The following is a 22592-nucleotide window of genomic DNA, read 5'->3' on the forward strand; positions in this document are numbered from 1 at the left end:
ATTTGTAAACAACCTGGGTATGTGTAATCTGATTACCAAGAATTTAACATTTGAAATGTGATGTCAAATTCTTAAGAATCCTATTAAAAAAACACATTCTATAATGAGAAAAGTCACTTTTGTCAAAGATTGGTACCAGATTTTACAAGAACGGAAGACCCATCATGTTCATCTCAGTCTTAGGGAGTACAAAAACTAAAAAGTGTTGAATAATCCCCTCTGCTTTGACCGGCATCGGTGACCCTGTTAGTTGATGAGGGTTGTGTCACTTTGGCCTAAAGACCTACTCCAGAGAAAATGACGTTTTTGGTTCAATTCAGATTTATTTATAAAGCCCAATATCACTAGAGAATTCCCTCAATGGGCTCATTTGGTGTCTTGAACGTAATCTTGTGGCATCTTTTCTGACATACAGCAACAATTAGTTGAGGTAAGCTGCTAGAAGTTAGGAGTTGGGGAAAGTATGGTGCTCTGGGGTTCTGCTCTCTATTCTCATTTACTTCTCCTCTCCTCTATTCTTTATTATTATTATTATTATTTTAGTTCTCTATGCTTCTGTTTGGTGCAGTGAGATTCGTGTGTTGTGTTGATTTCAAATTCCTGGTGGATCGTCTGTGCTCCTGTTCTTGGTTGAGGACCACGCCTCTGGCTCATCATGGCTGTGGACCTCGGCCCCACCTGTCCCCCAGTCCTATCTGGATGAACACTATTCGAATATGTAGTTGTAGAGTTAGATAAGCTAATTCTTTAACAATCCTGGAGCCTTGTCTGTCCGTCCTGGAAAAGGATCTCTCCTTCATGTGGGTGTCCCTGAGGTTTCTTCTTTTTTTTCAGTAATTTTTTTACGTTTTCCTTACTGAGAGGGTCTAAGGGCAGGGATAACAGTTTAGTTTAGTCTGTTTATTTTAGTTTAGCAACCAGCTGTTGTTTATATTTTATGACATACTTTTTGTTTTTGTAAAATTACTGATATGAAGCCCAATAAGACAATTGTTTGTTATATTGGGCTATAGAAATAAAATTTAATTGAATTTGAAAACTATTTATCTTCTTGCAGACAAATAGATATGGAGATACAATGCACAGAATTCTGGTCGGCAAACGCAGCGATTACAGTCAGTACCGGCCCGGTTGCATCTGTGAGAGTTTGGAAGGGTCTGGCACCACTTCCTATTCCCGTGACTGGTGACCAGCCCACGGGACAGAGCCTCATGTCAGAGGCGCTGTCAGATGAGCTGCTGCAGATCGAAGCGCTCTTTTCTGGAAAATATTCTTATTTTTAAAGAAATAAGTGTGTATTTAGACTTTTTTTATATTAATTATTGGGAATATCTTTTTAAAAGAGTAGGAAAATGTCAAGTTTTACCAGATATTATTCATAACCAAAGTCTATAATGGCTCATAAAAACTATGGGAAATGAGCATTCTAGTAGTACTTGAACACATCACTCACGGACGAATTTGTGAGACGTGAAAAGAGTCTCTCTCCATCTATGTGGAATTTTCACCTGTACACATTCAGTTGGAGCTGATTAAGCTGCAGTGTGCATACAGCCAGGGCAGCCCTGGGGATAGATGACCTAGGCAGCCGCCTGAGGCGCCATCTCCTGGCGGGGCACCAGATATCGATGGTTATATATATATATTTTCTTTTCCTTTTCTTTTTTTTGTTAAGAATTTGACACAACACCCATTTCATGTAAAAAAAATAAAATAAAAATCTGACCCCACAGGGGGCGCCAGGGGGTGTTTTCCCTAGGGCACCATACAGCCCAGGACCGGGCCTTCATCCAGCTCTGATAAAATGATTCAAGAGCATAGAAAAACATTTGATTTCTTATTGATGAAAATCTCGAGATTTTGTTTTGTTATGCAGCACATTTAAATTTCGAATAATTTTGACAGGATTTTTACTTATGAAGAGTGAAATCTTTTGGGATATTTGAAATGTATGTTTATATTTTATATAAAATAACAACAATAAAGAAATTATAATTTTTTTGTTTTTTTTTTTTGCTTTCTGACTTGTATAATTTTGACAGAAAATATTAATATGGAAATGAAATATTATAGGTTATTTATGGTTTGAGCTGAGTGTGTCTGTTTTTATTCACATTTATACAAAGAAATTACTTTTTAAAAGTTTATTAGTAGTGTGTTCAATGAATGTTTGTCCTGTTCGACACCAGACCTAAAGTGTGTTTTGGATTTTTGCTCCCTGTGTGACAGAGTTAACGCAGCTGTCCCGCTAGCTTACAGCGCCTCACACCCCCAACTTAACATCACCGTGCAATAAAAATGTCATTACAGTTTTGAGCCAGATACCAGCTCAGATGGGGAAAACGAAGACCTACATGGATGTATTGCGCCAGGTTCACTCTGGACGCAGAGTGAACTTTTCCAAAGCAGGTGCTTCTGCTTTTTTTAGTTTTGCCGTTTTAGTTAATTACCTAATAATATTACACCATGTTTCTGCTAAGAAGAATCAAGTTAGTAGGCCCACACTTCTTTAATTTATCTGTTGTTAAGACACAAAGAGAAGTGGGTGTGTGCGTGTCGTGGTTGTATGCTCAATTTCATCTCTACAGTCTGTTTAGACACAAAAACATGATTTCATTTGTCAATCGCTGCGTTTTATTGTGAAAATTTGGTTATATTTTGAAAGTAAGCCAGATTTTCTCATGTGTCTTGATGTAACTTCCTGCCAGAATTGACGCGGATCGCTCGCCACTCGTGCACTAAATAAACCAGATGGCGAAACAATAAAATAAACCAGACGTGGGCCTTCCGCGGAGGACCGCGGCACTCCGCGCCTGGTGTGAACCACACCATGGTTAACAAGGGCGCCAAATGGCAGCAGATTCCGTTCCGCGGTGCTTCTACGTCCTGTGTGAACCAGACGTTAGCCTTCAAGTGGAAGCATCAGAACAGAGCGGAGATTGTGATCCTCAAATGTAGCAACTATGTCTCAGCTAGTCGTTTTCATCTGTTCCGCGACTTCAATAAATATGCCATTTTCATCATTGTGGGTTAAAAAAGTGTGACTACTTTTTTTTGATTGTTACCAAATGACTTTTGTATATACAGCAGCATATAGTCAGGATTTACACATTCTTGATTTAAAATGATTGTAATAAAACATCTAAAGAGAATTGAAACTCCCCTTTAGAGAACTCTGAAAACATTGGTTTCATTTTTACTCATATTCTTTTGTGGTCTATATTTTTTATCTTGGTTTTTTTTAGGTGGTTGTGGGTAGCCTAAAAGACACTTCACATCTACCTGTAAGGTTAATATCTTTCGTCTGCATCCATAGATGTACGTAAAGCACCTCAGCGGGAACAATAACAAGTCTGCTGTTTAGTTTCAGAATTAGTGTTCAAGTCCCAGAAATATTCTGACGGTGTTTTCCCCAGTTTGCTACTGTATATGAGAGACAAAAGGCAGAAGTAGCGCCTGAATGATTCTAATTTGTTTATAAGCATTGTGTCTGAGCTCTATAACCCTTTAACGCCTGATGCGTCGTTGGTGTTGCTTAAACACGAAATCTTTAATGTGGGGTAACTTTTCAACTGTTGACACAGTCATTCCTGTAGATTCTGAAGGAGAAAAGCGGCTCATCGAGTCGCTTTTCTCCTTCAGAATCCATAGGAATGACTGTGTTAACAGTTGACAAGTTACAGTAAATCAAAGAACTTAAACAATCTAACCATTCAGACATACATTCGTGGTTCCCACTGACATGCGTCTGTCAGTCTCTTCTTTTTTTTCACTCTATCACATGTGAGAAACAGAGATAAGGGCAAAGAGGATGTGCGGTGACATCCCACGGCGTGTAAACACTCACAGCGGAAGAAAACCGATGGTGTGGTTATGAGTCATTTCTTCATTATTTCTAGTAAATGAAGTACTTCCCTCTCAGCCTGTCTGTCTTAGACTGGCTTTACCACGTCAAGCAGGTCTCCTGACTGCTCTACAGAGCTCTGGATGATGTGAAGATACACGGGGGGTGAATAAAAACACTGAAGCTGAGTGATGGCGGTCCTCTGGATCCTGCTTTGGTCGGTGATCCCTCGTCTGGTTCTCCTGTGTGGTCACTGTGGTGTCCAGCAAAGCAGCAGCTCACCAACCGGTAAGTTAGTGTTTTATTTTTAGGTTTGACCAACCTTTAGTTGTGTATGTTTTGACCAAAAATGTCTTGAAACTAAATATCTGCTTCCAGATGTCAGGAAATATTTTATTCTTTCCCTGGAAAATCGGCTTTATAACAAAGTTTTTGTAAATATTTGAGCTTTAAAAAAATTTTTTTTTAAAAATGGGCGTCTTTTGTTTTTTTATGCAAAAAATCTTGACTTTGGCTTATAGAAGAAAGGAAATCTTGTGCAGAAAATTCCTTCTTCTCTCCAAAACGTACAAATAATAATAATAAAAAACTAGTCATGAAATAAAAGAAAACAAACATTTTGTGTTTTGAAAGTTCAGGAAAGTTCTGGAAACACTCGAATGCTTCACATAAAAAGAAACTGGAGTTGGTTCATATTTGTCCCCTCATTCTTTGTGTGCGGTGGGACGTTTTGGGTCTGGGGAGTCAGTTTTCCTTGTAATGCGCCCCCTTTAATAGAGGAACTTTAGGCCTTGCCATAGACTGTAAATAGAGCTGGACAGAGCGCCTGTGATGTCACCCAGTTTTTCGCGTTTTGGGCACCGTCATTTGGAATCAGTCTACTGTGATTGGTCCATTTCTATGGCAACTACTGTCACCAATCAGGAGTGAACTTGTTTGAACCCCACAGCAGGTTTGTCAACCAAACGCTCAAGGTGGGGGTAGCGGGCACCACATGGTTTTATGGAGGCATCTGATTGGTCAGTTTATAACTTAAATAACTTGCGATAAAGAATCAGAGCAAGAATGATTAATCTGACAAATAAAATGACTAATTTAGCTGTTTATTTGTAAATATAAGTCTATGATAGTCTATGATAGGTACTTCAAGGAGGGGTCAAGCTGTCCAGTGATATGCAGTCTATGGGCCTAACACTGGGGGTACGCGGGGCGATGAGTGTCTTCCCTCCTTCCTTTCTTGCTAATTTCCCGAGGTGACGAGGGAGAGGGTCAATTTGCAACGCACCTTAGGGATCAGGGGGTGAGTTGCTCATACTGGTGGGGCCCCCTCGCCTGAGGCCAGGCCCTGTGTGCTCCTCTAGTCTTTGCCACTCGGACTTCTGCAAGGGTCTTTTGGACTCTGGTCAGGATGACTGGTGTCAGGTTACCGAGGGGTTAACCCCTTCAGTCTGGTTCTTCACACAGGTGTCAGGGAGAGACTTGGTATGCCCCCCCACTCTTTGTTCAAACCTCTATGTTCTGAAACGACATTGTTGGCAGTAAAACACAGACAGCGCTCACAACCAGAATAACTGTCAGTGTGCATGATATAATAAATGCTTCACATACTCTGAGTTAATCTGTATCTGTGTCAATATGTGTTTTTGCAGGGAGTAATATCTGAGTGTCTGTGAACAGGTCCAAAGTTATTTTTTTCAATCATCCCAACACTACATGATCACTAAGTTTGTTTTTTCCCTTGAGGGACATCAACCAATTGGCACCAAAATGAGAACAAAAGCCACTTTATTAAAATAGTAACTCCAAAATGCCAAAAGCACTCTGGCATCGGCTCCTTGTTAGGAGCCACTAAGCATATAAAATATATATATACTGTATATATATGTTTTTATGGCAATTCATTTATAAAATGTAGTTCTTAATTATTTACAATAATTGAATTTTTTGAAAAATAAATGTACTAATATGACAACAATTTGACCTTTTACTTTTGCAGAACATCAAGTTCCTTTCAAAATAAAATACGCCATAAGATCCTCCTGCAGCAGCAGGTTTACCAGAAATGAAAATGCAACAAAGCAGAGTCAAACATGTGCACTAAGCTTATTCCAATAATAAAGCACGCTGACTGCAGATGAAACCTTTTACCATCATTTATGCTCAGTAATCTGAAAAATCAAGACATGTATGACAACTTAGCTAAAATAAATTAACCAAACACTACAAACCCAATATTGATGTATTTTTTTTATATGTAAGCCAAAGAGACACAAGAGAAAAACGACTGGATGGCTCAGTTGGCTGTGTATAGGACTGGTGCATAGGATAGCAGGGTTCATTCCCCAGGGGGCGCTATGAGCTTACTCCAGTGTGGGTTTTTAGGTAAGAGCCTTCACGCTATGAAGCCACAACAGGGCCTGAGTCTGGGTCTCCTAGTGCTGCTCCCTACCCGGATTAAAGTACTGTACAGGCTTGTGTCAGGAAGAAACGCATTACCAAACCAAACATGTGGATCGGTGGAAGCTGAGAGCGCAACCCATGAAGGGATGTGCAGAAAGGTGAACAACAAGACACAATGAAGGGATACATGAACCAGACGTGGCTCCAGAGCCTAGACGTCTGCTGGGGTCAACATGGGTTGCTCAGGATGTTATCCCAGGTATTTTTGCTTGATGCTGGAGGGGTCTTCAGGCACCTGAGGATCTGGAGGCCCAATCACTGGCTGGGACCAGTGCGTCACAGTGACAGGAGCTCCTTTGGTGTTCTCTCTGGTTCCTTTTCTGGTATTGGATGGACTTTCTCAGGCTACTGTTCTATGGAGAGTCAATGCAGCTCTAGTTTTAGTTGCTAAATCTTCAATTTAGAAATAAAAAATAATATTTTTATTTCACAAAGAATCATTTGCAGTTTATTTTTTCTATTTATCCAGGTTTCAGGCTACTAGAACAAGGCTCAAAAACCTGTAATAAAAACATCTGTCTCTGACTCTGTTTCATAGTTTGATGCTATGGATCATCATAACCCTGTAAATGTCTGTCCACTCAGATCCATCTCTGCTGGAGTCCTTACAGTGTTACAACGACTACAGAACCAAAGTCCACTGCAGGTGGAGAAGACATGGGAATTCAGACCTGCAGCTGTGGTTTCAAATAGACACCAGCAGGTAAGAGGAGGACAGGTGAGGAGGCTCAGAGACTCTGTGTTTTCTGCCTAACAGCTCAGGTTTTGTACCCAGCAGTGAGCCGTGTGTGCCATCCGACGTTCCGGACGATCCCGGATTTGACCACTGCACTTATGAGACATCTCCGTTTGCAATCGGCGCCAGCCATGCGCTCTTCTTCACCAAAAACAAGACATTGAGCCTTTCCTCAGCCGACCCCGAGCCTGTGGCTCTCCTGCAGGAACGTGAGTCCGACTCACAGCCTCACCTCTAACCTCTGCTGGACTCGGGGTGCTCAAACCTGTCTTTCGTTGCACAGTGAGAGCGCTCTCGCCTGTGAACTTATCCTCATACGAGGTCGGGGACGGAGGCCGACGGCTGCAGTGGGTGAGTCCGTACCCCTCCTCCTCCTCCCTGAAGCTCAAGTATCGGCTCAGCTACAGGGCAGAGAGTGACGACCACTGGACGGTGAGCTGCAGCTCTAGACCGCTAATGCTTTGGAGGGTGTGAAACTCAGCATGCATCGCCTCTTTTGGGCTTTCTGCAGACTGTGAGCCTCACAGAGACGAGTGTGACACTTAAGCGTCCGTCCTTGCTTGAAGGACGCAGATATGAAGCCAGAGTGCAGGCTCATGCCGGCGTGGGCCAGTGGAGCAACTGGAGTCCAGTGGTGACCTGGTCGACTAAAGACAGTAGGACAAAAATACGAAGAATTAATCTCATATTTAAAGTATTTATCTGTCTAGATCCAATCTATTGAGCTGCTTTTCTTGGTTGCAGACTCGGGACAATTTCCCAGGTTGCATTGTGTTCTGGACGGAGAAAAAGAAGTGCTGTGCAGCTGGGAGGTGAGCGCAGATCTGGCGCCCATCATCACCTACCAGCTGAGGTGTCGACAGAATCACACTGATCGGTATGCTTTGAGTTACCCCTCATGATTGGTGCTGGAGAAGACAGCCATCACTCATCTTGTTTTCAATATTGATCCTTTCAGTTTTGAAGATTGCTGCCTGAACCCCAGAGTGACCTCTGACCTCAGCGGGAAGGAAACGTACAGCTGCTCGCTGACCGTGTCAGAGCCTGAGCGTCTGCAGCTGGACCTCCTGCCAGTGCACAGAGTAAAAACCTTTCAAGTCCACCAACACAGTGAGTGAAGTCAAGCCGAGAGGAGAACAGATGTGGTGAAACAGCTCCACCTAGTGGCTAAATGACTCAGCTGCAGTGGCTCATCGCAGACTAAACCAACACAAAAATACTCTTCATGAAGGAAGTGACTATTCTCAAGTCATTTTCTCTCGTAGGAAGGGTCAGTGTGGGGTCAGATGAATTAAATCAATATTTAACGTTGGAAGAACTTAAAATACATGCAGGCAGTGTTCATCTGTCTGTAAGACGTGTGGTCAACATGAATTTCCATCAGTTTGAGTCCGCCCGCAACCCTAGGGTGCCCAGTGCTGTGCTCGGTGTGGACTGGCCCTCAGGACACTGTCTGTACTGGTACCCTAACCCGGCACCGGACAGGATACCGGGACATGGTACTGGACGCAAACCAGTACCTGGAAGCTCCCCATCCCAGTACTGGACCGGTTCCGGTTCGCGGCCCAGAGGCTAGGACCCGTGATTTAATGGGAAGAGCCAGCATGTCAAAAAATGACGAGTTAGGAACACTCAAAACGTCAATTTTTGATGCGGAGGAGACCTTAACCAAACGTCAATATGTGACGAGTTGGGAGAGAACGTGTAGGTCAGTGAGAACAGTTTTGTTTTCCATCAGAGGTCAGAGACTGAAATCAACTCTGACGGGAAAAGATCTGTCAGATCAAAAGTCACGACTGAATCAGAGAACAAGTTTCTACAGCTCGTTTAAGAACCAGCGTTTAGCACCTCAAATGCCACAAGGAAAAAAAAACCTGTAAGCTACACACCAGACATTTGATGAACATTCGTGAACATGCGTTTAGCCTATTGTGTTCGCACTGGGCAAGCATGGAGGGGCTCCTTCTTCTTTTTCTACTGTTTACTAGTGCATGTCCACCATGTTTTGTATGTAGAGCCAACAAACAGTCGTAAAAACCTGTGCAGCTACACGTAAACATGAGAGTTTTGAATGCTGAATCCTGAAACAAGCATAAACCTGCGTTAAAAAAACCTTTCATTGAAATTGGCTGCTTGAATCACACGTTGAATGTAGCTTGAAGGTTAACTCCTGTAGGACAGACGACTCACAGGACAACTACTTCAGGAACAGGACGATTAGTGTCGGTGACTTTTTACAGCGTGAGAAGAATACGTAAACAGACACAGCTACCACATCATCATGCAGCACCACGGAGAATGAAGATATCTGCGAGTGGATCAGAGGTTCATCCAACAAAGCCTAAAATCAAGCAAGATCTACATGAGGAAAAAAATGGAAAACTTGAATGTGGTCAGCAGCTTTTCAAGGGTTAAACCCCAGAGTTGGTTTTGGATGAACAAGAGTAAAAAGTAAAGGAACCTACAAACACTAAGATTTTATTATCTTAGTGAACTTTTAAATAAATGTTTAATTTATAATGTTTAAACCATGCAGCAAATATAAAATCCGATTTAAAGGTCACAAGACAATTCATCTTCCTGAAGATGCAGAAAAGCTTTTACCATAGGATGTGCGGTTTTGTCATACGTACTATTTTCTTAGTTTCCAACAAAAACTCTAAGAAAGAGGGATAACATTATTCCATAATAATTCCCGGTTTTGTTCTTTCCTGGTTTCTCATTGCACAGTTCAACCCAGCCCTCCACAGCAGGTGAAAGTGAAGGAAGAGGGCAAAAACTGGATCGTGGAATGGACTGAGTCCGCCTCTGCAGCTGATCTCAGACTGTCCTATCAGATCCGGTACTATAAGACACAGGACGAGGTGAGCTAAATTTGACTAAATGTCATCAATAATATATATATATTTGAGTACAACGGGCAGCTAATCAGCAGAAAACGTTTCAGAGAGATATATAAAACAGGCAGGGTGGTGGATCTGGAGGACCAGGGTCGGTCAGCTGCAGGTCAACAGCACCGCAGGCTGTCATTGTTAACCCGGGTCACAACCAATCCAGCATGGAAGTTCTGTTAATGCCTCGAATAACTGATTCCTCACTGATTTTACATAGGATGTTCTTTGGTATATAGTTCTCTGGATTTATTTAAAGTATTTTTTGGAATATGTTTTTTAAACATTTAAACATAATATATTGTCAGAAATTTAATTTTAAGTCTTATATGGAATAGAGTTAATTTTGTGTGCATTTTAATTGGGTTAGATTAAAGACCCACTTGAATGGAAATTGTGTTTTTACATGTTTTATGTTTTTTTATGATGGTGGAGAACATGTATATGGACAATTAGGCTTAAAATTTCATTGCTGATTATTTCTTTATTCAAATTATTGAGAATGAGAAGTAGAAGAAAAAGTGAAGTTGGAAAAAAGTTTGTAGTTGTGACATAGAAGCTACAACAGCAAGCCACAAGCAGGGAAGTGGATTTTGAAGGGAAATAGATTCATTAACGTCTTCACTTTTCTCCTCTGAGCTGGAACCCAGCTCACACCTGTACGGCTGGATAGCTCCAATATTGCTCACCATTTTTGTTGAAAGGGGTTGTAGGAGAGTGGAACTGAGTTTAAACAAAGGGATTATGGGAAATGAGGACCAACAGTCCCGCCCACAACTCAGAGGCAAATTTCTGATGAACTCCTGCTGCTCTGCAGAAACTATGTCCTTGTCGTTTTTTTGTAAATGTTGTCTAAAAACGGCACCATCACAATTAAAAGACCACTGAGAACGATTTTATAATAGATCAAAAGTTCAAGTGTTTCTCAAATGACTACTGGATTGTATTTTTGTGATCAAATTTTCCCCATCTAGTACCATCTTAAAAAGTCCCACATTCAACCCAGAATAAACATGCACACAGTTTAGTTGCAAACATTTTTTTACATAAAAAACATTACTAAATTGAACATTTATTTCACTTTGACATTTCAGAATCATTTGGGTCACATCAGTGCTTATCCATTTAGTCAAAACCTGCAGAGAACACACAGCCACTTTACTTTGTCTGGACTTCTAATTCAACCATGAATTCCTGCTGGCTGGCATCATCATTGTGTGAATAATGTGTGTAGTTTCCACTGCATGTATTCAATATTCAACAGTTAAGGGTTTCACTGGTCGAGCCCCATTTGACTCTAAAAAAAGAAAAAAAAACAGAAATAATAAAATAATAAATAAATAATACAAATTCTAACAAACAAGTTGCTGTTAAACATATTTTCTCCCCTGTTATCAAATTAAACCAACTGTTTCCTTCTGTCATATCCAGTAGGTACACCTGTAGTCGTAACCGTGGATCTCTTTTTGCACCAACTTCTGTTCTTTCTTGTGCATTTATTCTTTTCATCTAAAGTGTTTGTAGGTTGAGGCTTTATTTTAGAGGTCAATAAAACAGGCTTCATGATGAGCACTGAAAATCTCTTCTACAGTCATCTTCTCTGACTCTATCTGTGTTTGATCATCAGGGGTCTTCTGTGCTGCTGAACATTTCCGAGGGATCCACATCCGTCCTCATCCTGGGAGACTCTCTTTCTCCACTTCAGGATTACCAGGTTCAGGTCAGGTCACTTGTCGTCCCTGGGGAGGGCTCTTCCTACGAAGGAATCCCCTCTGAATGGACAACTCCTGTGACGTGGACCTCTAAAGAAGGTGTTGCATCCAAACACTGAACAATCACCACTTTCTAGTGTTTGTTGTTACAACCAAAGAGTTTAAAAATCCACACTTGTTCATTCTGGGTTTGCCTCCTGACAGCCTCTTGGTCCATCTCCACCCTGATCTACATCTTCATCAGTGCGATAGTTGTCGTGGTCTTCCTAACTCTCTACTGCACTCTCCCAGCTTGCCAAAGGTACCTATAAGACGATTATTGCACTGCAGCCACACTCAAATCAAGGCTTTAGTCACAACTGCCCTCACGAGTGGATACAGACTGTCTGTGGCAAAAATGGGCAAATTTGTTTGGGGCTTTCAAGTCATAGATGCATATTTTAGCCCATGAGTATGCTGCAGGCGACAGATCACAATGGTTGATCTTTTATCGCTGTCCTCTGATTGTCAAACACCTACACTTGTGCTGAGGGAGGAGAAACGGGACAGGCAGCAGCAACAGACTTACACGCCACCAGGCCGTAACACTATAAATACTTCACGGCACATTTACCACACGCATGACTATAGTAGCCTACGTACCATTCTCATGATATTCCATAAGGCTGCCGCACAACTACAAGACACACCTGCGCTTCCTTTAAAATGCAGCTACGACCCAAATGGGTCAACCCCCACAGTGATCTGTTGTTTAAGAGCAGAATTTATTCTAAAATTCACGTCTGTTTTATTTCTAAACCATCAGGAGAATACTGCTGTGGAAAGAGTCACTCCCCTCTCCAGGAAAGAGCAAGATTCTCTCTGAGATCATGGTGAGACTTTTTTTTTGTTCTTATACAGTTGAAGCTTCTTGCAAAATGTATTTATTGTTGCACCTTGCTGTGATCCAGTCACCAACCTGTCAGCTGGTCAAACAAAATGAGAAGACTTGCATTTGCAGAGTGGAACACCTCGACTCCGTTTCGACTTGGTAGGAATTTTTAAATTTCCTCCTGTTCCAAGCGTAACTGTAATCATGCAAGAGTTAACCCAATACCTCGACCCTGTGTAGCTCTTCAGAAGCTCCTCTGTGGCCCTCAAAGACCTCCGAGCAGCATGTGGATCAGAACCGAGAATGCTGGCGCAGGGATGACGTGACCTGCTGTGTTGACAAGATGAACGTCTTGGACACGTCATCTATGAGCTTCAGCGGGCCTTACATCTTCTGTCAGGTTTGCAAACACCAGATTTCCTTTAAGCTCTGACATAGGGACAAAATAAATGCTACGTCCACACCGGACATTTGACGCAGGTTCTTGAACCCTTTTTAGTCCAGAGTGTTCACTCTGGACAAGCAGAAAGGGACTTCTTCTGTATCTTTTTCTGCTGTTTACTAGCTCATGTCCGCCACCTACAGTTGGAAGAGGCTTGGTGCGAAATGTTGAAGCACTACAAATCTCGCAAATTATGCTCCAGTCTTTCTTTCACAGCTCTATTCTGATAAATGATACAATAAGTGTCATAAAATTGCGTCCAGACAGAAACCGCAATTCTCCCTTTGTCCTCCCTTTTCAAACGGTTAGCACTTCTATGAATTAAAGAGGACGCCATCCATACTTCTCTAACAAATCTGAGTTCCCAATTGGTTAAAGTTCGACGTTATTAAACTTTCAAACTGCGTTCAATAACCATTCCTGTTGTACGTAGAGCCTGAAACAGTCATAAAAACTTGCGCAGCTACACGTGAACGCGGAGGCCTATAATGTCCAGTCATGCACATATAAATAGGCTTAACATTGGAAGTGGCTTCTTGAACATGCGTTGCTGAGGGCAGTTTGAACTTAGCTTTAGGAACAAGCGTCTACACTCTATAATGACTTATTACAAAAGGCAGATGTCAGGAACTTTAACGTATATGTTGCCTTACTGACTTAAAAAAATGTTAGTAATTGAAGTCAATTTATTGCAGCTCAAATTTTTTAATTATTAATTTTTTTCTGGTGGGAGGTAAGTGGCCTCATAGATGAACTCATTAGACCTCTTCAGTCTTGTTTCAACTAAGCAGTCCATCCCGGTATTGTCCGGTAAGGAGTTGAACAGTTAGATCTGGTGATCGTTTCCACTCAGTTAAGCCTCACTGCCGCTGAGCGTTTTTTATTTTTTCACGGCACATGAGTGGTGTAGACCGCTGGCGTGCCGCTAGCTCACCCAGTATCCCACCGTCACCAAGGATGGCAAAAAATGTTTGCAGTTCCACCGCCGACCAGGCCTTGATGTAATTTGCAGGCGTTTACAATTTAGACACAGAAAACCGCAAAAATACAAATGCTTACAAACATTAGAAATGTTAGCTTAAATGAGCACTATATTGGTGCTTTCTAATATTGTCATCATTTTTTGCCAATCAACAAGTGTCTATAGTGGCTCTGCCCCAATCGTTCCATTCCATTTTTCAATGGACCTACATTGGAACCAGAAGTGCTGCTCTAGTCCCCAAGAAGTACGGGTCAGTACTGTTTAATGGGTCCATTTTATAATGGAAACGGTCAAAATACCAGACTGGACCGTACTGGACCGGACTGCACAGAGGATTCGAGTCATTGGTTTATTTTGTCAGGTCCAGTCAACCAATGTACAACAATAATCCCATCCCACTTAAAATGTTCTTTTTTCTCCTTTGCCAACTATCAGTCAATTGTGTATCTATAGTAGGAGGTAAACATTGGATGTGACGTCACCGATTTCATGAAGGGAAAAACGAATAAAAACAAACATTTCACTGCGTTTATTTATGTGGATGGTTTATGCAAATATTACATGTAAACATGTTTTTTTATTCGAAATTGTTCGATGCATTGTGGTCTATATCAGCAAATCCAGTGATCATCGATATAAGCTAGTTTTTCACAAAGACTTTCCAGTGCGCTCGATTTTGGAATTAGTAGATTCGAATAGCACTAGAAAATGACGAATGCACTATATAGTGATTAGGGGGGAATTCAAACACACCCTCATTCTCAAATGGACCACGGCCTGATTTTTCTAGCACTGGCCAAAAGCATATGGCTGAATCCAAATTCTTCCCCTACCCCTATACGGCTTTTCTCTAGGGGTAGGGTTGTCAGATATATAATAATTTTTTGTCAGATATAATGTCAGATGTCAGATATAATAGTTTTTTTTAAGAGATGCAGAGCCTTCCGTCCTGTTCCGTGTCACACTGTGGGGGGAGGAGAAGTGTTTCTCTTCATGTGGGTGTGCTTTGAAGCACAGAAGTTTACATTAGAATGTGAGTAATGACTTTTTGTTTTAGCGTGACCTTTTTAAAGTTATAAAACAAACGTTGTTATCTGTTTGTTGGCGCTAGCAGCTAACGTAGCTGACAGGCAATTATTGATGACATCATCAAGTGGGAGTAACGTCCGAATTTGAAGACACTATTTTTCCATAATTCTCCATTTGGAGGGCTAAATGTTGGGATAGGGAGAGGGGAAGACTTTGGATTCCGCCTAAATTTGTTTTATAGAGAAAACTTTTAGTGTTGGACATAGACCAGACCTGGCAGTCTGTATGTGCTCTTAAACCACCTTGTGAATGGTGTAATGCTTTACTGAACCGCATTGTTCTTTTTCCAGGTGTCTGCATCAACGTCCAGTTCAGTGAAAACGGACCATGGAGACAAAGAGACTTTGATGGAGGTCTCTCCAACGACGGCTTTTCCTCACAACGGTGACAGCTATGTGCGTCTGCCCAACGCAGGCCTCTCAAGGTCCACAGAAGATCTGGCGTTTCACAGCAACACAAGCTCAGAATGGTACCAGCATGCTGAGCAGCACCAACACCATTCAGACACCACACTGTGGCATGTTCAGTCAAACGAGCAGCTCATCAGTAGTCCGCCTCCGGAGTACAGTGCAAGCCCTTTCTCCCCCTGGCCTGAAGAGGGAGCCATTCCCCAATCAGGATACTGCCACCTCCCTCCAGCATTTATGACAGCAGCGAAATAAGAAACAGAAAAATTCAAAATCTTTGTCAGCCATGAAGAAGAGAGTAAATAGGTAATTGTATATAAATGTTATACTAACATTCACTTGAAAGTTGCACACTTTAATAAAGCTGATTATGTTTTTTGTAAAATTTGTTCCGTATTGTTTTATTTTTGTTACTTATAGCTTATAAGCTTTAGAATGTTGTAAAATCTGCTTTAATGAACTATACTAGTTTGTTGTCTTTATATAGTTTGGCTCTGTGTATTAAGTTCTCAAATAAAGAGTGACACAAGGCTTTTCTACGAGACTTTGATTTTTTGCTGTTGGTTAGTAGAGCTTGCATTTTTGTTATCTCTTAATAATCTGCTGCTTCTTCTAGTTTTTTTTATATAAATTTTGTTTTTTAATTTAATCCTTTAACATCCGAGGCGTCGTTGGGGATGCTTAAACATACAATCTTTAACAAACTGCAACTTTTCCACCACAAACAAGATAATTCCAGTAGATTCTGACTCTTCAGAATCTACTGGAATTAATGAAAATGTTACAGTAAACCAAAGAACATAGAGACTAGAGCTCCAGTGTTAAAGAGTTAAAGTCACCAAGCAAAGCTTCAATTCCACAAAGTCAAGCTGTGCCCAAAACATGAATAATAATCTCCCCACAAGGTGGCAGTATATTTCATAAAAAAAATGCTTTGGACCAGAGAGGAGCTGTGTGAGGTGGATTATCAATCATTCTATCTATTTTTTTGTATTATTTTACCTTCAACTTACTTTTAAATGATAAGAAAAAACTTTAATCAAAGTAAAACTAAAGTATTTCTTATAGTTTTTACTTAATGTTTCCTCTTGCAGAAGTGATTTGAGAAAACTGTTCCTCTCATTCCTCCTAAAAGACTCTCAGTCATCAGTTTGTGGTCCTCTTTGGTGCACTTCACTCCAGAGATGGAAGGTTTCCAAACCCCAATCATTATCCTCCTACCACTGTGCATGGCAGCAGCTGTGTAGTTGTTTAAAGGCTTTTAGGATACGATTTAGTAGTGCAATGAATGAGAACATTATTGAATCTTTAATCGCTTTATTTTGTTTGCAAAGTAAACGAAATGTAACCATTTGTGAATGTTACACCTGGTGCTTTTTTGGAGGTGGTATTGTCTGAAATAAACTGAACGGGAAAGGAAAAGAAAAAAGCCCAAACAATAGATTTTCCCAAATTTGTGGGAAATTGGGGAGAAGTATGTCAAGTTGTTGGCGAGTTGTTTGGGAAGAAAATCCAAAAAGTTATTTTAAAATTACTTCAGTAAATGTACAGTAAACAAAAAATAGATTAAAAGTGAGAAACTTAGATGCTCTAGTTTGACCTAGTTTGCTAACTTTAAATCACACAGATCAGTCGATTCCACTGGTTCCACTCTAATGACAGGAAGAATTTTTGTGCCCTTTTTTTTTTTTTTTTGCTTTTACACAGTTGCACATGTTATGTTCTGACAGAGCAGCTCTCTGCACAGGGCTGCAGACCTGCTCCAAATTCATCTTCAACACATTTTGAATGCAATAAAAACCAAAGCTGAACATGAATAAACTAAACAATGGACAAATTTGTACTCAATGCTGTCAAAAAAAAGACCAAAAAAAAGTCAAATCATTGCTGACTTTCATTTACCCAGAAAGACTTTAAATACTAGTTCAAAGGAGAAGAGAATACTCATTTTTAAAGTCATTTAAAGATTAGGCTGGAGCTTTTCTCTGGGTGTGAGAATACAAACACCTGTGCAGCACAAACCTAAAGTAGAAAATAAGTAGAGTGCACAAAACTAACGTTACGCCCTCTGATAGTGCTGAACGGTACTGTTGTGTCTGTTTCCATATATATGTACATACTGTATAAAGCATAAACTGAGCACAGGAACAAGCCCTGAGCACCAGAGCAATAGAGGCTCAGATCTACCATACAAGACCCAAGGTGTAGGCTGTGCAAAGAGGAAACAATCCAGCACATAACTGCAGGGTGTAAGAACCTGGACGGGATGTGGCTGTACCAAGAGATGGTAACATCAAGATGAAGGAACAAACTGGAGAAAGCTTGGAAGGTGAAAGTGACAGTGGTGTCCGTGGTAATTGGAGCACTCGGGGCTGAAACCTCCAAACTGGAGGAGTTATTCTAGTTGAAGGGTTTTTATTGTGTGTGATGTGGACTTCTTGGTTTGATTTCCCTAAAATCGTATATCCAAATCAAGTTAATCTGATTCAAAGAAGGTTAAATAAAAATGAAATCAAATTCACCTCAGTCTCTAAGCTTTTCCTGGAAGCCCTTTCATACAACGAAGCTTTTTTTCTATCAATGAATCCAAATCCTGCTGCAGGTCTTCATCTTATTCTGCTCAAAATGACAGACGTCACTGTAGTCCAGATTTCTGCTCCCTGAGGTTGCACACATCACAAACAAAGCCTGACCCTAAACCACAGAGTGACCCCTACTATACACCTCCCAAAACCCTCCTATTAAAACCCCAAGAGTTCCTGCACTTAAATCCATGAACAGCAACATGCACACATGTTTAATCACAGTTGTTTCTATTTTTTTACATTTTTACCTAAAAGATTATTTTACTTCCAGGTATCTTTCTTACTCTTTATCTTAATTAAAACTCAATCATGAACACAATTGTAAACAGATTGACAACGATCACATTCAATCTTATGCAGCACTTACGTGTTCACAAACGTTAGTGTTATTAATCTGCATTTCAGTTCAGATAAGAGTTTGTTGTTTTTTTAACAGTTGTTAGAGTTTGAAGTTACACTAAATCCATCTTTCTCCTGTCACCACTGAGGTCTGTCCCAGACACTGTATAGAGTCAAGCCACAGTGCAAAGTCTACAATCACAATTACAGCAAACGCAACATCCAAAGACTTTGTCCATTAATAATTAGGCAGTTTTGTCTGGCTGTTCTACAGACATTGTTGAAATTCTTGGCATTCTGATACTAACTTCCTCACTTTGAGACCGTCTGAAGGTTCATTTTCCTGTGTGATGAGACTGTAGGGCACCGAGACTCTGGTCAAGCTGAGTCAGCCGTCTATCATGTTCGTATGCTCCTTGTACTCGAGTAATTATCCCTTTTCCTTAAAAACTGAATTAATGTCAGAGCTTAAATCTTAGTTATAAAAGCAAAAGTGTGAATGTAAACTTTTGAAAACATACTAGTCAAATGCGACTGAGAACAAGTGTGTTCTTAACCTGGATTTAAAAACACTGTTTCTCACATTCAGACAGTTGGCATTCATTCCTCTCACGTGCAGACCACAGGATCTGTGTGTGAAAAGTCTTTTTAACGTCATAAAGTGGGCAGCACCCGAAAGGAGCGAAAGGCGGGGCCTTCTAGATTGAGTCATTTCACTTCTGCTTATGAAATTAGTTCTGAAACCCCAAAAATCTCTGTTAAATAAAACAGAATATTGTGTTTTCTCTGTCTGTGTACATTTTTGATCATGATCAGATCTTTGTTTCATTCTATTAAACTAGACTTTTCTAACTATGAAAGTTTGAATTTTGAGAGTTTAAACAAGAGAGACAAGAGTAAAAATGTTTCTGCGCGCGAGAGAAAAAGGACTTTTGACAATTGAGGGCGGAGACAGAGGGCTGCGTGAGAAGAAGATGAAATAATTTTTCATGACTACTGGATGAGAGCTCAGAGCTGCAGGACGCTGCCGCACAGCTGCTCAGTTTTAACACAGACTGTGAGATGTGTGAGGAGCAGAAGCCTTCAAAGTCTCAGAGACAATATAGCTAGGATCAGAAATATGTTATCTAAAAGTGATGCTGAAAAACTCATCCATGCATTTGTTACGTCTAGACTGGATTACTGTAACTCTTTACTAATAGCATGCCCGAAAAGTTCTTTAAAAAGTTTTCAGCTTGTCCAGAATGCAGCAGCAAGATTGTTAGCAGGAACTAGTAGAAGAGAACACATCACTCCTGTGTTAGCTTCTCTCCACTGGCTACCAGTTGAATCCAGGATCAAGTTCAAAATCCTCCTGTTAACCTATAAGGCTCTGAATGGTGTGGCCCCATCCTATATTAGAGATCTCATAGTTCCTTACCAACCAGTCAGAACACTTCGTTCACAAAATGCTGGACTGCTTGTAGTTCCTAGAATTTCTAAAAGTACAGTTGGAGGTAGAACCTTCAGCCATCAAGCCCCTGTTCTATGGAATAAGCTCCCAGCTCATGTCAGAGAGGCCAGCACAGTTTCTACCTTCAAAACTAGCCTTAAAACATTCCTCTTTGGACAGGCGTTCTGCCAGACTAGCTAGTAATCAGACAATATTCTCTCTTCTGTGGTCCTTGTGAGGCTAGATTAATAAATTAATATTGATGCGCTTAAATATAAATTTAGATTTCTATAATGTTTATTATTCAGATCAGCTTTGGGGTTCTGTTCTCTATTCTCATTTACTTCTGCTCTCTTCTATTCTTTATTATTAATTGTATTTAGTTCTCCATGCTTTTGTTGGTGCAGTTCCATTCACATGTTGTTCTTCTTTCCCACTCTCCAAATTTTCTTTGTGACATTAGGCTATATAAATAAAAAAAAAATTATTGATTTGAAACCGTATGTGTACTGCCTCCTAAAGATATTGCAGTTACATTTTGTGATTGGTTAAACCATGTAAGTTTCAGAAGTCTCACGTCAGGATCTACAGCTAATGATAACACTCCAGCTCCCAAGCCCCGCCCCTCTGACTGAATTTTCAAATTTCGGCTGTGGGTGGAGTCAGACTCAAACTTCCCTGTTTGGTTCCCCTTTTATCATGGAGGATAAATTAATGATTTGGTTTGTGCCTGATCAGAATTATATAACAAAGATTATTTCATATATTGGAATAGAGCTTTGAAAAAGGGGTCTGAAGCAAGATTCACCAGATTTGTACCGCTTCAACATTTCACACCAAACCTCTTTCAGCTGTAGGTGCGGACATGCACTCGTATCAAGTAGCAATGGTCCAGTGTGAACACCATATGCTAAATGTGCCACGTGTGTCATATGTTCTATATAAACGTAACTTCAGAGCCTCAGCTTTGAGATCACTTTGGAACTTTCCTTTAATTTAAAAGTTTTTCCTCAGCAACAGAAAGCGGTATATTTCAGTTTATCTATCCTGTATGCTTTCCTCTTTACTGTTCTAATTTATTTGAAACAAAAGCAGCGTGTAAACAGGCTTCTGGTATCTCTGTGTTGGATGACAGCGTTCTTGTGTCGTCACCTGTGTACAACATGTCCCTGTCCTATTGTCAAGCATGAAAACAGGAAAATCAAAGCAGTGGAAGGTGTAGGCCGTGCACGGCGCCACACAAAAGCTTGTGTAACCTCCTGTCCGAAGACGTCCTGTTTCCTCTTGTTGTGCTTCACCGTCACATGACGAGATACAGCAAAGACACGTCCAACAAGCCGCCTGGATTCCAATTCAACATTGTTTATTTATGAATATAACCGTTTTATTCTTTTTCTAAAATTATATTTCAAAAAGAGAAAAATGATGAAACATACTTCAGCAAAAGTCATGCTGGAACTTTTTTTTTACAGGGACACAAGCTGCTATCTAAAGGGTTGATTCATTTTTTAGGGACTCGCCACAATAACTTTAACAACTTCCTGGTTCAGATGAACCCTTCCTTTTTAAACTGGGTCAAGTGTGAGATTCCGTCTTAGAAAAAAGAAAAAAGGGAATGAGTAAATCTAAACATCTACAACTCTATTTAGATAAAAGAAGGAATACAAATGTAAGAGACACAAGCAGGGGTCAGGATTTAGAATGAACAAAATAGAATAAATAAATAAGAATCAGGAATAAATACAATGTTTTTCTAAAGAGATTGTAAATGCAATAACAGTAGGACAAATGACTTAGACCTGCATTAAATTTTCTTTAAGACTCCCTCCAATGAAAATAGTGTTTTTGGTGTTTTTTTAACATGTATTATTGTAGCATGTATCTCATGATGGAAGAAAAAGTGTATTTCTCGTGAAAACATGCTGTTGGAAAAAGCTTTGAGCAGGGATGACAGGTTTATTATTATTATTATGGCTAAAACAGCATAATTATAGTTAAAAGAGCACCGTAACACTTTGAAATAGATCAAAAGATGATCGGAACGGGACTTTAAAATTTACTTCCTGTTTTTATTTATTTGTTTGTTTTCTGTCACACACAAAGAGCACAGTACAAGCAGAAAGTAACCGGTCTGACCTCTGTTCAGTTGTTTTATAAAGGATCAGATGAAACTATCCATCTACAACACTCTAAAACTAATTTTTTAAAACTTTACAATCGTAACTTATTAACATAATTATGAACTAGATGTAAAGCATTACCTGTGATAAAGCTAGTATGAATTCTGTAAGCTGAATTTGGCCACTGAAGATGCTAGTGCTGACAGCTGAAGATGCTGAAATTGATAGCTACAAAAGCTGAAGCTGATACCTGAAAAAGCTGAAGCTGAAATCACTGAAGCTGACAAGCAGCTAAAATATCAGCTAAATTCAAATTAGCTTAAAAAATCTAAAAATAAAAACTTATGCTTGCAAAACATCTAGCATGTAGCTGAAACAATAGCTAAACTTCAAAATATCTTAAAAACTGGAACCTAAATTAGCCAAAACAGCTAGTAAATATTAGCCTAACTCTAAAATAGCCTAAAAAACAAAAAAAGCTTAGATTAGCTAAAACTGCTAGTAAATATTAGCCTAACTCTAAAATAGCCTAAAAAACAAAAAAGCTTAGATTAGCTAAAACTGCTAGCATTTAAATATTAGCCTAACTCCAAAACTGCCTAAAATACAAACAAAAAAGCATAGATTAGCCAAAACAGCTGGCATGTTGATAAAATATTAGCTAAACTCTGAAACAGCCTAA

At 40.1% G+C, this 22592-nt stretch overlaps 1 protein-coding gene across 2 annotated transcripts; it reads left to right on the plus strand.

Moving 5' to 3' along the window:
- The first annotated feature begins 3653 nt into the window (after nucleotides 1-3653).
- csf2rb (colony stimulating factor 2 receptor subunit beta) lies at nucleotides 3654-16252 on the plus strand. Of its 2 annotated transcripts, none has more exons than XM_024272415.2 (14): nucleotides 3654-4132; nucleotides 6890-7007; nucleotides 7083-7249; nucleotides 7324-7472; nucleotides 7552-7696; nucleotides 7785-7917; nucleotides 7999-8150; nucleotides 9771-9904; nucleotides 11559-11742; nucleotides 11848-11944; nucleotides 12449-12515; nucleotides 12594-12673; nucleotides 12755-12914; nucleotides 15318-16252. In XM_024272415.2, the coding sequence occupies exons 1-14, from the start codon at nucleotides 4036-4038 to the stop codon at nucleotides 15687-15689; spliced, it is 2055 nt and encodes a 684-aa protein (XP_024128183.1). In that variant the 5' UTR covers nucleotides 3654-4035; the 3' UTR covers nucleotides 15690-16252. The 2 variants fall into 2 exon arrangements, with proteins under 2 accessions (XP_024128183.1, XP_024128182.1); XM_024272414.2 differs by having other exon boundaries at nucleotides 3656-4132; nucleotides 7080-7249.
- The last annotated feature ends 6340 nt before the right edge of the window (nucleotides 16253-22592 follow it).

The sequence above is a fragment of the Oryzias melastigma genome, linkage group LG8 (genome assembly GCF_002922805.2).
Source record: "Oryzias melastigma strain HK-1 linkage group LG8, ASM292280v2, whole genome shotgun sequence".
In the NCBI taxonomy this organism is placed as follows: domain Eukaryota; kingdom Metazoa; phylum Chordata; class Actinopteri; order Beloniformes; family Adrianichthyidae; genus Oryzias; species Oryzias melastigma.

What these genes read in the sequence shown, in the direction of transcription:
- csf2rb (XM_024272414.2), top strand. Translation starts at nt 4,036, where the DNA reads ATGGCGGTCCTCTGGATCCTGCTTTGGTCGGTGATCCCTCGTCTGGTT. An exon ending in TTTCAAATAGACACCAGCAG is followed by an intron (nt 7,008 to 7,079) that starts GTAAGAGGAGGA and finishes TTTTGTACCCAG; the next exon opens with CAGTGAGCCGTGTGTGCCAT. An exon ending in CTTTCAAGTCCACCAACACA is followed by an intron (nt 8,151 to 9,770) that starts GTGAGTGAAGTC and finishes CTCATTGCACAG; the next exon opens with TTCAACCCAGCCCTCCACAG.